Source organism: Rana temporaria, chromosome 1 (assembly GCF_905171775.1).
Source record: "Rana temporaria chromosome 1, aRanTem1.1, whole genome shotgun sequence".
Classification (NCBI taxonomy): Eukaryota; Metazoa; Chordata; class Amphibia; order Anura; family Ranidae; genus Rana; species Rana temporaria.
This window is the reverse complement of record NC_053489.1, coordinates 436,506,131-436,520,913: the sequence shown is the minus strand read 5'-3', so window position 1 is coordinate 436,520,913 and position 14,783 is coordinate 436,506,131. Positions and strand designations below refer to the sequence as shown.

The 14,783-nt window shown below is 41.8% G+C and overlaps 1 protein-coding gene across 2 annotated transcripts in view; it reads left to right on the top strand.

Moving 5' to 3' along the window:
- Positions 1 to 12,211: 12,211 nt before the first annotated feature.
- The window catches only part of ADAMTS3 (ADAM metallopeptidase with thrombospondin type 1 motif 3), a 332,671-nt gene continuing 330,099 nt past the window's right edge, over positions 12,212 to 14,783 (top strand). For both annotated transcript variants that reach the window (XM_040326191.1, XM_040326182.1), the window contains exon 1: positions 12,212 to 12,937. In XM_040326191.1, coding sequence (XP_040182125.1) covers positions 12,869 to 12,937 — 69 coding nt within the window. In that variant the 5' untranslated portion in view covers positions 12,212 to 12,868. The remainder of the gene's footprint in view (positions 12,938 to 14,783) is intronic.

Genomic DNA, 14,783 nt, shown 5'->3' with positions numbered 1-14,783 from the left:
TAAAGGAAACATTTTTTTTTGCTGAAATGACTGTTTACAGGGTATAGAAACATAGGCCCAGATTCACAAAGGAGTTACGACGGCGTATCTCCAGATACGCCGTCGTAACTCTGAGTGCGGGCCATCGCAACTCGGCGCCTGATTCACAGAATCAGATACGCCTCACAGTTGCCTAGATACGAGCGGCGTAAGTCTCCTACGCCGTCGTATCTTAGGGTGCATATTTACGCTGGCCGCTAGGTGGCGCTTCCGTATATTTCCGTGCTGAATATGCTAATTAGCTAGATACACCGATTCAAAAACGTATGTGTGCCCGGTGTATCAAGATACATCGTTTACGTAAGACATACGCCGGCGTAAAGTTACCCCTCATAAAGCAGGGGTAAGTCATGTTAGGTATGGACGTCGGAAACGTACGAACAGCGTCCTATTTTACATTGTTGGCGTAAGTCGTCCGTGAATGAGGCTGTGCGTAGGTTACGTTCACGTCGACTAAGCATTGAGCGGGCATAATTTAATTAGAAAATTCGACGTGATACTGAGCATGCGCGCGCATGCGCCGTTCGTTCGAAACGTCATTTACGTGGGGTCATGATTAGTTTGCATAAAACACGCCCACCTCTTTTTTCATTTGATTTAGGTGCGCTTACGCCGGCACATTTACGCTACGCCGCCGTAACTTTAGACGCAAGTGCTTTGTGAATACTGCACTTGCCTCTCTAAGTTGCGGCGGCGTAGCGTAAATACGGTAGGCTATGCCCGCTTACATTTACGCCACCCTACGTGAATCTGGGCCATAATAGTTAACTGATTCCTTTTAAAAACGATTAAAAATAGATAAAAATCAATCATATAATGTACCTGTAGTTTTTTAGTTTCGTTTTTGCATTTAGTTTCGTTTTAGCATGTTATGCTGTATCTGTGCTGGACAGTGCCATAGAGCAGTATTGGTTTGAAAATGAAACTAAAATCTCCCAGTACTGTGGTGATCAGGAAACAGACAACCAGGAAGTGTCCAAAACAGAGGAGAATTACAGCAACATCAGAGCAAAAACGAACAATGAGGACATGAAACCAGGACTGCAGTAAGGTAATGGAAGCTATTTGGCTAAAAAAAAAAAATTCCTTTAGTGACCCTTTAAATGCAAATCATTAACCTACAAATCTCTATTTAATACAATAAAAAATATAAAAGAACAGTAATTTAAAACGGTAAAGTCACAACTGAATTTTCCTAAGCAAAATAAATAAATAAAAATAAATAAAAAACAAGCTCACTAGAAATACTATGATGTTTCTTCATAAACATAAAATAATAAGAATGACCAAAAATATTTTTTTAGTGCAATGCACAGGCATTTTCATTTGGTTGGTTAAATATATTTTCCTTGTTTGTTTTTTGTTGCTCAAATGTTAATGACTACTAAAAACAAACAAAAAAAAAAAACAGAGCAGACTGCCAGGGGATAGCAAAGATTATTTTTTTATTTCTATGCTTCAGAAAGACAAAGCATTCCTTATATACAGTTAGTATATCTATATATTTTAACTGGACAAACTAGTGATGTTGATAATCAAAGAGTAAATAAAATTAGCTGCTGACATGCAAATGCAAATTTTTTTGTCACATAAATTGCATATAATGATGTTATATAAAACACTATTGTTTTAATGCCTTTTTGCTATGCATACAGGAGAAATAAAAAACTACACACAAACAGTATTAAATAGCATAATTTGGTCCTCAGACTTCCTGTATAAATGATGAATTGAAGCACTGTGCTACTACACATGGGGTTGATTTACTAAAAGAATAGAGAATGTTAACTTAGCTTATTGAATAAGGAGAATCCATGCTCAATACTCAAAGAAATTAAAAAGACAGGAATTTTTCTTGCACATGATTCACTAAGCTATATGCTACTTAGCTATAAACATTGGGCCAGATTCAGAAAGATGCGCGCATCTTTCTGCTGGCGTAACGTATCTCCGATACGTTACGCCGCTGTAACTTTGGGCGCAAGTTCTGTATTCAGAAAGAACTCGCGCCCTTATTTACGGCGGCGTAACTTATGTGTTGCGGCGTAAGGCTGCGTAATTCAAATGGGGATGTTGGGGGCGTGTTTTATTCAAATTTGGCTTGACCCAGCGTATTTTACGTTTTTTTTAACGGCGCATGCGCCGTTCGTGAAAACATCCCAGTGCGCATGCTCGACAATCCGCCGCAAAACGTCATTGCTTTCGACGTGAACGTAAATTATGTCCAGCCATATTCGCGAACGACTTACGCAAACAACGTAAAAATTTCAAAACTCGGCGCGGGAACAACAGCCATACTTAACATAGGATACGCCGCACAAACCTCTCATATAGCAGGGGTAACTTCACGCCGAAAAAAAGGCGAACGCAAACGACGTATAAAAAAAAAAGTGCCGGGCGGTCGTTCGTTTCTGAATCGACGTAAATAGTCATTTGCATATTCCTCGCGTAAACAAACGGAAGCGCCACCTAGCGGCCAGCCAGAAAATGCAGCCTAAGATACGACGGTGTAAGACACTTACACTTGTCGGATCTTAGGGATATCTATGCGTAACTGATTCTCTGAATCAGGCGCATAGATACGACCTCCCGAACTCAGAGATACGACAGCGTATCAGGAGATACGCCGTCGTATCTATTTTCTGAATCTGGCCTGATATCTCCTTTTTTAGGTTTTTCTTTTTGGTTGCTTCAGTTTCTTACCACAATACACACCATAATATATATGGCTCCCTCCCATGGAACTATTGTTTTCTGACAGCAAGGAGGCTTCCCCACCCTCAGAACACACTCAACAGCACCGCGCTGATCGAACAAAAACTTTCAAACAGGCTGGTTGTACAGAATTCCATTGAGAGACTGACTTCTGTACAACCAGCCTGCCCATAGATGGATCAAAATTTGGTCAGTCACTGCTGGACTGGTTGAATTTTGATTAACCTATGGCCGTTTGATTTTTTTTTTTTTTACAGAAGCTCTGTATTAGAGTTTTAACATTTTACAATAAAGGTAAAGAAATTTCAAAATCCAGGCTAAATTTTTATTTTTTACAGTTGTCTCCCAAAATATTTCACAATAAAAAAGCAGCTCTTGCTGCAATATTCACCCCCTCTCTGGTGCTGTCCTGCACAGTATAATAATACACACTGGGGTGACCCACAAAGGGGAGGAGGTTATAGGCTTATAGGAGGGAGCCCGAAATTGGAAATTGTGAAGTGTCATCATTCAAGACCTAAAAATAAATAAGATTAAGGTGGAGGTTCACCCAAAAAATCAAATTTTAACATTAGATTGAGGCTAATTTTACTAAGCAGAATCGGGTGTTTTTTTTAAATGAATGCAGTACTTACCGTTTTAGAGATCGATGTTCTCCCGCCGCTTCCGGGTATGGGCTGCGGGACTGGGCGTTCCTATTCGATTGAGAGCCTTCCGATGGTCGCATACAGCGCGTCACGAGTTCCCGAAAGTAGCCGACCGTCGGTGCGCAGGCGCCGTATAGAGCCGCACCGACGTTCGGCTTCTTTCGGCAACTGGTAACTCGCTGTATGTGACGGTCGGAAGACTGTCAATCAAATAGGAACACCCAGTCCCGAAGATCATACCCGGAAGCCACGGAGAACATCTATCTCTAAAACGGTAAGTACTGCATTCATTTAAAAAAGAACACCCGATTCCGCTTAGTAAAATTAGCCTCAATCTAATGTTAAAAAATTTTTTCGGGTGAACTCCCGCTTTAAATTGCTTTTTTATTACACCAGATATGCTTCAACAAGGCATTTAATATTGTCTTAAATGTGTTAGTAATAAGTTTATTAGCCATATATAGAGAGGTTTAGGTACTATAATGTAGAACTATTATAATAATCACTAGCTTGTGGTCAAGTACTGTATGTATATACAGTATATTGTCCAGGAGGTTCTGTGTCTGAAATGACCTACCTTGAATATAAAAAAAAGAGTTGTACAAGGGATAGAAAAGGTCACATTTCCCAGAGCTTCTGAGTTCCCTACTCTGGGTTAGCTATGATTTGGGATATGTGCTTTTCACTGTCCTGTTTTATTTTTAAACAAATATCCTGTTACCAAGTGGATAAAAGCATATAGTCTTGCCAAATATCAATACATATGAAACAGTTCCTTGTTGCAAGCATGATCAGAAATTGGCCAAAAATGTCTCCGGAACATTATAGACAGCCTTTTTGGATCAAGGTACCATCTATAAAGAACCTTAGGCCTCGTACATACGACCGAGTTTCTCGGCAAAAACCAGCAAGAAACTTGCTGGGTTTTTTTTTTGCCGAGGAAACCGGTCGTGTGTACATTTTTCGACGAGAAAACTGTTGAGGATCTCGTGGAGCCAAAAAGAGAGCATGAAGCCTCGTACACACGACCGAGAAACTCGATGGGCGAAACACATCGTTTTGCTCGTCGAGTTCCTTGTTAGGCTGTCGAGGATCTCGGCAAGCCAAATTTCCCCATTCCCATCGAGGAAAAAGGAGACATGCTCTCTTTTTGGCTTGACGAGATCCTCAACAGTTTCCTCGTCGAAAAGTGTACACACGACCGGTTTCCTCGGCAAAAAAAAAAAAACAGCAAGTTTCTTGCTGTTTTTTGCAGAGAAACTCGGTCGTGTGTACGAGGCCTGTCTTCTTTTTCCTCGACGGGAATATGGAAATTTGGCTCGCCGAGATCCTCGACAGCCTAACAAGGAACTCGACGAGCAAAACAATGTGTTTCGCCCGTCGAGTTTCTCGGTCGTGTGTACGAGGCTTCAACGTTTGCTTTTATAAGTGACACACTGAGGATTCCTTTAAAGGTGTTGTTACTTTGTTTATACCATGTTTGTATGGCCACATTGAGGCCCATGTCTGCCTCCCAGGCCCCAATATAAGAACGTTTGTTGTAATTTCTAGCCACCTGAGTATAACGTTTTGAGATACTGGTCTTTGACCCAGACATCACGTGCCCTACTTTTGGAAGATGATATCACTGTTTTCTCTACACAGACGACATTCGGTCTGTATGTAATGCAGTCAATGGGGCATGACCGAAAAAGGTCTGCCAATCGTCTCCCAACCAGTGTTCTCAGCCAATGGCTGAGAGCACTGACTGGAGTGTTCTGGTGGGGTAGGGGGCATCCCCCTGTCAAAACACAATAGTACAGCATAGGAGATTACTGTACTAACATTGCATAGTCCTGCTGAGTGGTCAGTTTTTTTTTTCCATTCAGCCCCCAAACTACTAGTGTGTAATAGGCTTTACAGAGCCCAATCAATTCAAAACAAACCTGCAAAAAAGTATAAACAGTTGTGCAATCTTGGTGATGACGCGGCAACGTGCGCGCACCAGGAAGTTTGATGCTTCCACGCATGCGTCAAATCACTTTGACGCATGCGTGGGATTTCGGGCCAGCGGACATGTCCGATGAGTACTGACCATCGGACATGTCCGGCGCACAGGCTTCCAGCGGACAAGTTTCTTAGCATGCTAAGAAACTTTTGTCCGCTGGAAACCTGTCCGCTAGGCCGGAAAACTGTCCGGTCGGCCCTACACACGGTCGGACATGTCCGCGGAAACTGGTCCGACGGACCAGTTTCAGTGGACATGTTCGGTCGTGTGTACAAGGCCTTAAAGGTAAGGATCAGGCAAAAAAGCTTTTCATGTCTGCATTTTTATAAAACAATTGCAGCTTTCAGTTTCCGTAACCATTTTTAGCTGGATCAGGCAACTAAATGCTTCCGGCCCCCCCTCTGTTATAAACTTGCACGTTTGTTGGAGTGAGGCTTACAAGTTTATAGAAAGCTTAAAATGTTTTTAAGAATATTTAGCCTGGTGGCATTCACATGACACCTGCAGGTCTGATGGTCCTTTAACATCTTTAGCCAGTTTTACAAAACCCACAAAAGGCTTTTCATCACAGCACCATCGCCCTGCTTCATAGCTTTTTAAAGCTGGCTAAACACTAGTAAGTTTTCGAATGCTGATATAAAATTATTTTTACATTTGAAGACTGAGGCTGGGTTCACACCTATGCGAATTGGATGAGGATTTCCTCGCATCTAACTTGTATGATAGGAGATTGTTTACATATCTCTGTTGTGGCTTTCAGCCCAAAATGTGTCCCTGAGTTGTCCCGGAGAACAGGGATGCACCAGACCCCTGCTGCAAACCTGATCTGTATTGGGTGTGAACCCAGCCTTAATGAATATTGTTCAAAAGCATCTAAAATCCAGTTTTCTGGCGTTTAACATTGATTTTTCAAATTAAACATTCCAAATCTGTCAGATTGTGAGGGCATCTCTTGTGCATAGCCCTCTTCAGATCACCCCACAGATTTTCAATGGGATTCAGGTCTGGGCTCTGCCTGGGCCATTTCAAAACGTTAATCTTCTTCCAGTGAAGCCATTCCTTTGTTTATTTGGACGTATGCTTTAGGACGTTGTCATGCAGAAAGAGGAAGTTCCTCTTCATGTTCAGCTTTCTAGCAAAAGCCTGAAGATTTTGTGCCAATATTGACTGGTATTTGGAACTGTTCATAATTCCCTCTACCATGACTAAGGCCCCTGTTCCAGCTAAAGAAAAACAGCTGTCAAAACCATGCTTTACTGTGGTGTATAGTGTTCTTTTGGTGATGTGCAGTGTTGTTTTTGCACCAAACCTATCTTTTGGAATTAAAGCAAAAAAAGTTCCTGTAGGCCTCTTGACAGCCTCCCTGACCAGTTTTCTTCTCGTCTTTTCATAAATTTTGGAGGGACGTCTAGTTCTTGGTAATGTCACTGCTGTGCCATATTTTCTCCACTTGATGATGACTGTTTTCACTGTGTTCCATGGCATGTCTAATGCCTTAGAAATTATTTTGTACACTTCTCCTGACTGATACGTTTTAACAATGAGATCCCTCTGCTGCTTTGGAAGCTCTCTGCAGACCATAGCTTTTGCTGTAGGATGCAACCAAAAAAAAGTCAGGAAAAACCTACTAGAACCACGTAACTTTATTTGGAGTTAATCAGAGGCACTTAAAATTATTTATACTATTGTGGAGAAACAGTATATAATAATGGATATTACTGACTTATTGATGGCGGTTGTGTATGAATAACAAACATTACATATCTATTATGGAATTATGGAAGAATATGGAAGAGTATTAGTAAATGGAATGTATTTCGATATCCTCGTTCAAACTCTCAGAGTTGTCCAGAGTGTATATCCTGAAAGCTCTTAGGAAACTTAAATCCAACAAGACTCACCTCAGATCCACTCCCACCTTCTTAGACATTAAAGGAATGTACCAATGTCAAAAACTCAAGTGCCTGACTTGTAAATTTGTGAAACATAGACAAAAATATTTCACTACAAAAGGAAAAACATACCATCTATGCGCATTCTACTGTTCATCTGAATTTATCGTTTATTTTGTTATCTTGCCCCAGTGGCCTATTATACGTAGGCCGCACTACCTGAATCCTACGAAAGAGGTTTTGAAGAGGGTAGAGAACACACCATTCCTGGACACTTTACTGAATTCCACCAAGGCTCCACTAGTGGCCTACAGGTTTGGGTTTTGGATTCTCCCTCGAGCGGAGAGCACCAAGCGCCTCTGCGAGAGGGAGACTTTCTGGATATATACCCTGGACAGCTGGAGACCAGGGAGTTTGAACGAGAATATCGAAATACATTCTATTTACTAATACTCTTCCATATTTCCATAATGGAAAAGCTGGCTGCCGACACTGATGCTGGTCAGAACCTATCCCATAGGTCTGGCTTTAGTAGCATATGGACTTTGCACTTTAGGACATTTGTTAGACTGTTTGACTTTTTATTTTTTTAATTCACTACTACTGATTACACTCCACTAGCTGCTTATCTAGTGCTCCATATTTACCTTATTCCTTGTACATCTAACACTCCCCTCCCACCCGATTGACAATGATGCTCTCCATATTTGCCTTCTGTACTTCTTTATCCAGAGTGTACTGTGAGCACCCTAAATGCTGGTACACACAAGAATTTTTTCTTTGTTCAACCCAGCAGGCTGAACGGACAAAAAACGGAGAAATCGCTATATTAACACAAGCGATGTTAGTGCGGCGATCTCCCCCGCTGCGTTTTTGTACTCTGAAAGGGGGATGGCCAGAACACACTGATCAGATGCTGGTCGGATGCTGGTCTTCCAGCATGCCTGTTCGACAGAAGCGTGAGACTGGCTTCTGTAGAACAAACAGCTGTACACACAGGCCGAAAGTTGGCAGGTTTCTGCTGATTCGGCTGATTTTCGACCCGTGTGTACAAGTCTTAATACAGAAGGTGTGTTACTTGTCAGACCACCAGGTGAAAACAGAGGGAAAATAATGGAGCTAGAACATCTAATGATTAATAAGCTACAGTATATTATATTTTTGGTTTTGGGTTTATACAGTTTTAAAGCGGGAGTTCACCCGCATTTTTTTTTTTTAACATTAGATTGGGCCTAATTACGGGAAGCAGAATCGGGTGCTTTGTTTAAAATCAATGCAGTACTTACCGTTTGACAGATAGATGTTCTCCGCCGCTTGCGGGTATGGTCTTCGGGACTGGGTGTTCCTATTTGATTGACAGCCTTCCGACGTTCGGCTACTTTCGGAAACTGGTGACGCGCTGTATGCGACGGTCGGAAGGCTGTCAATCAAATAGGAACGCCCAGTCCCGCAGCCCATACCCGGAAGCGGCGGAGAACATCTATCTGTAAAACGGTAAGTACTGCATTGATTTTAAACAAAACACCCGATTCTGCTTCTCGTAATTAGGCCCAATCTAATGTTAAAAATAGATTTTTTGGGTGAACCTCCACTTTAAGATGGCAAACAGGAAAAATAAAAATGACTCCTCCTGATCAAGTATCCAGTTATGTAGATCATAAGGAGTTTATGCCAGAATAGTCGAGTTTACTCCATTCTTTTTTTTTTATACTAGAACTTAAAAACGACAAATGAAATCATTTTGAGGTTGGAGGAAGCATTTGGTACAGAATGATACCTTAGTTGGTTAAAACCCAGCCATGATTTTTTTATAGCATTGGATAGGGGGAAAATTAGGAATCCACGTGGTTTGATAGCACTGTGTCTTCTTGTTCTTGCGATACCTGTGCACTCAATTGCTTGTTGTATGTGTTACAGGGACAGGAATTGAAAATACATTTACATAAAGGAGTCACAGGTTACAGGAATAAAAAACCTTGCAGAAGTTGGAACCCTCTCCCCCCCAACTATAAAACTTTAGTTGGAGTTAGTCTTTAAATAGCATATCTATAGATCATGCATTCATAGTAATCTGTATATCAGACCAAAATAAGCATTAACTGAGCAGAAAAGAGAGACAAAGGAGGAACACGCGAAGCATTTGCTTCCTTAGAGGGACAGTCCCATCAAAAGACAGAGAGACAGGAACCATGGGTTTCAGCATGGAACTTGTGAAACATGCATTGATTGGGGGCAATGCCAGGACCGAGTAATCTAGAGCCCAGGGTAAACATGGCAAATTGTGCCCTCCTAAGATTCATGAGCCTTATGTGTCTGTGAAAACATTATATACATTATACTGCGGCGGGTCGGCTTGTTCCCGCAAAGCTCCGTAGCTGTACGTTGGTCCATTTTACAGCTAAAGCAGGACGGCAGGGGAGCTGATGCGCTTAGCCAGCAGCCGCGATGTCCGCCAGCCACCCGCATTTGCTACACAGAGAGCCAGAATGGGGATCTGTCAATGTAAACAAACAGATCCCCGTTCTGGCCAGGAAGTACAGAGTGATCGGGTGTTCCTAGAGATTAGGAATAGCGATCTCTCTGTATTCCCAGTCAGTCCAGTTCCCGTACAGTTAGAAACACCTACCAGGGAACACATTTAATCCATTGATCACCCCTTCCATGCCAGTGTCATTTATACAGTAATCAGTGCATTTTTATAGCACTGGTTGCTGTATAAATATCACTGGTCCCCAAAAAAGGCCACAATGTCCGATCTGTCCGCCGCAATGTCACAGTCCTGCTAAAAACCGCTGATCACCGCCATTACTAGTAAAAAAAATATCATAAAAATGCCATGAATCTATCCCCTATTTTGTAGATACTATGGGCCAGATTCACGAATATCTGCGGCGGCGTAACGTATCCCCTTTACGTTACACCGCCGCAAGTTTTCAGCGCAAGTGCCTGATTCACCAAGCACTTGCGTATAAACTTACGGCGGTGTAACGTAAAGCCGTCCGGCGCAAGCCCGCCTAATTCAAATGGGGCGTGTACCATTTAAATTAGGCGCGTTCCCGCGCAGAACGTTCTGCGCATGCTCCGTGTGAAAATTTCACGACGTGCTTTGCGCGAAATTACGGCGCCCCAACGTTTTTTTTGAATGGCGACGTGCGTTACGTCATTTCGTATTCCCGGACGTCTTACGCAAAAAAAACAAAATTACAATTCGACGCGGGAACGACGGCCATACTTTAACATGGCTGTTCTAAAGATAAGCCATGAAAAAGCAGGCCTAAGTTTGCGACGGGAAAAACCGACTACCGACGACGTAAGAGATTGCGACGAACGCGCGTATCTTCGTGGATCGCCGTAATCAGCTAATTTGCATACCCGACACTGGAAAACGACGCGAACTCCACCCAGCGGCTGCCGGAAAATTACACCTAGGATCCGAAGGCGTACGAAGCCGTACGCCTGTCGGATCTTAGCCAAAAGCCGTTGTATCTTTTTTTGTGAATTACAAATAAAGATACGACGCGGCAAATTTGAAAATACGCCGGAGTATCAGTAGATACTCCGGCGTATTTCCGGTTTGAGCATACCTTTTGCTCAAACCGATCAATATACGCTTATTGGGATTTTGTTTACCAAAAATATGTAGAAGAATACATATTGGTCTAAACTGAGGAAGACATTTTTATTTTTTGGGGGTATAGCAAAAAGCAAAAAGTATAGTATAAAGTAAAACATTTTTTTAATTTTATCTTTTTAAATTGTCAGAGCTAGATTCAGGTAGCTCGGCGCATCTTTTGGCCGGCGTATCGCATCTCATATGTGCTACGCCGACGTAAAATAGGGAGCCCAGACCAGTATTCTCAAAGATCTGGAGCCGTACGTTGCGCTGGCGTAGTGTAAATAGGCCGGCGTAAGCCTGCCTAATTCAAAATAGGCAGGTAGGGGGAGTGCTTAATTTAAATTAGCCATGACCCATGTAAATGAATGGCCGTTCGTACGGCACATGCGCGTGCATGCTCAGAATCACGTTGCATATACTCCCTAAGAAACGACGGCTCAATGCTTTCAACTTGAACGTAACCTACGCACAGCCCCATTCACATAACACTTACGTAAACGATGTAAAATTTGACGGCTGTTCCGACGTCCATACCTTAACATTGACTGCGCCTCATATAGCAGGGGTAACATTACGCCGGACGTAAACGGCGTAGCAGGCGCAAGTACATTAGTGAATCGGCGTATCTAGCTCATTTACATATTCTACGCGTAAATCTACAGAAGCACCCCTAGCGGCCAGCGTAAATATGCACCCTAGATACGACGGCGTACTAAGACTTACGGTCAGATGAAGGAGGAATTCAGGCATATCTAGTTCCCTGAATAGCACGCATAGATACGATGGCGCATCTTTCAACTTAAGCGGCGTATCAATAGATACGCCGACGTAAAGGGTACCTGAATCTAGCTCTCAGTGTTTTTTTGTTTATAGTGCAAAAAATTAAAACAGCAGAGGTGATCAAATACCACCAAAAGAAAGCTCTATTTGTTGGGAAAAAAAGACATAAATTTTGTTTGGGTACAGCATTGCACGCCTGTGCAAGTGTCAGTTAAAACGACGCAGTGCCTTATCGCAAAAAATTGCGTAGTTATTAAAGGGGAAAATATTCCGAGCCTTAAGTGGTTAAGTCAGTGAAGTCAGACGCAGTCACACAATCATTTGCTGATATATTTATAATCAGGGCTAACTGGTGCCAGCGTGCATACTGTCATTTCCAGAGGATCATGAAAGTTGTGTTCTGTAAGAATCCACTGTATCCCAGCAGTTAGTTGATGATTTGCATCTGTGGATTGTTTCACACAGGAGAAGGAGGGGGGGAGGTTGACGTGTTCTGGGGGAGGTGTCTGCCAGGCCCGTATTAGATCTTTGGGAGGCTGCAGGGGGAAAGCAGACAGCTCTCTGAGCAATAGAGTCACACATTGACTCTCTCCCTCTCCCTCCTCCTCTTCCTCTTGCAGGCTTTGCTTTCTTTTGCACTTTTTACATATAGATCTCCTTTTAGTTGCTGCTTTAACTGGAAAGTTTACAGTTAGTAAACACCTTTTTATATACCTCCTTTAGTTATCCTGGGCAGAGAGTTTTAACTTTAAATTGGGGCACATATTCCAAAGAAGCAGGCTGAAAAGTTCCGACTGCCTGCCTTCCACGCTAGTTCAACTTCCAGGGCTAGTTCAACTTAAGCTCTTCTAACCTATTAAAGTAACACCAGGCTGGAAAAACTTCCTGCTTAAGGATCCCATTTCTTAGTATTGATTCTTTTCATTTGACAAGTCTTGTCTACTTCTCAGGACCTGCTTTAGAAGTAACCCACGACACTCCCATTCAAAAGTCCCAACCTAGAGACTGGTCCTCAGGGACCTGAGTGCAGAAGCAAGCAAGAATAAGAGAAGAAGTACATTGATTCATTCAGATGTGCTCTTGATGAAATCTCTTTAGATTTATTCCTTAAAGCGTCTTTCTTTTTATTTTTTATTTTTGTGTGTGAACACATTTTTGTGGAGGATTAGCTGTAGACATTACCGGACTCGTGATGGTTCTTCTGTCACTTTGGTTTATATTAGCTGTGGCACTGATAGACTGCAAGACTTCAGCTGAACAGGTAAGTGAAATTTCAGTTTGAAATTTGTATTTGCTCAATCTTGTGCTGCTTTTTTTTTTTTTTTTTACATTATTGAATATATTGAATAACACTTTGGTAATAATTTGTCATATTGGACTATTTAAGTCAAGGACTTGACACATATAACAATTATATATTTTATAAGATTTAACCTCTTACACTTAAGAAAATACAAAAATATAGGGGGTGTACCATCATCCTAGTATTCAAGAAATGATTGAAGGGTTTCAAGGAATCCCCAAAGACCCTGAAAACCCAACAGAGAAAAGTGGGCAGGGAGGACTATACCGGTACTGAGTAGAATGGTTGTTTATATTTTATAAGGATATTACTGATGATTCAATGATAAATTTCAAAATTAGCATAACTAAGGCTGTTTAAAAATTGCATTAGGACTTCCATAATTGTGCTTTTTTGTGAATGCTGTCTTTGCGTTTCAACGCCGCGCTACATGAATGCACGTGCTCCGACAAACATAGTTGAGAGCTTAACCTTCTAGTCCCAGGTGTAAGCTGCATTTGCCTGTGGTGGAGGAATTTTTGACAGTTTAAGAATGGATCTCGAATCCACAAAATTGCAGATTGTTGATCCACGTGATTAAGATGAATTAAAATTTGTAGGTTTGTGATTAAGGTGTACTCCAAATTCAAGTCAGATGCTATAAAACAAGGCCATTTGCATAAGCCCTTAAAGAAATGGACAGGTCACCCATAGCAACTGATGACTTCACAGTGCCATTTATTGAAGGACCTGAAGTCTGGGTATTAGGAGCAACAGCTCAGTTTGTTCTTTGCGTAAACTTTGGTAAATCAGCCACAATGAAAATGTATGTATATTCTTCTGAATATTAAGTTTGCCTCGGGTATGATGATGGAGATCTCTGCAAAAATAAGCACAGGATGATCATGTTTAAGTATAACGGAGAGTAGCTGCTACACGTGTCAGTATCAAGATGTAATCTACTTGACAGATCCGGACTACAGGCTCCCCCTACCTGACAAGTTCAGTTTCACATGATCTGAAGTTCTTTGCCCTAGATTAGGCTGTATGTGATACCTTCAACCATGGCTTAATATCTCTTTTAAAGGTTTGATCCACTCAAAACTGCTATTTCAGTTTTTGGTAGTTAGTTTACCTCGATAGTTTCTTAAAACTTGTGGGAACGCCACTGGAGAGGTCTCTGTACTAGAGCTTTTAGGTCTACACACCTGCTGGGGTCATGTTCCTAATTAACCGGTTGGACTTTTTTTTGCTTTACGTTGTGGAGACTGTAACTGGAGGTGCTGGAATGCAAAATAGATGGGTGGGAACACATAAACTTTTTAGAGGGACAGGATCAGAAATGGGTATTACGGCAGGGAGATCTTGCTCCAAGACTTAGCAAAAGCTAGGACTGACCACTAGGCTCCACCTATAGCTAAAATACAACTTTTGGCTGGATTGAGCCTATAACCAAAAAACAAAAAATATTGTACGCATGTTCTGTTCATGGCACAAGTACTATAAATTTGGTGCATTTGGTATCTGGCTTTGTTCCCAGACAGTTACACTGTTAGAAAATGTATTCATGAATTAACAGGATGTGATTGATTTTTCCACCAGAGGTCTGAAGCACCCACAGGAATAGTTCATTAATTTTAAGGCCTTTGGCTACTGGATTTGTTGGCTCAGCCTCAGTGATTTATTGAATAGTGTAGTCATTGCTGTGCTTTCTTGGGTTGACCTATCTATGTTAAACACATTATGAAAGCCCATGGACTATAGGTGGTAAGACAGATGTTTATTGAGCTAGGAAAAACCCACCAGTAAACTTAAAAGTTGCCTG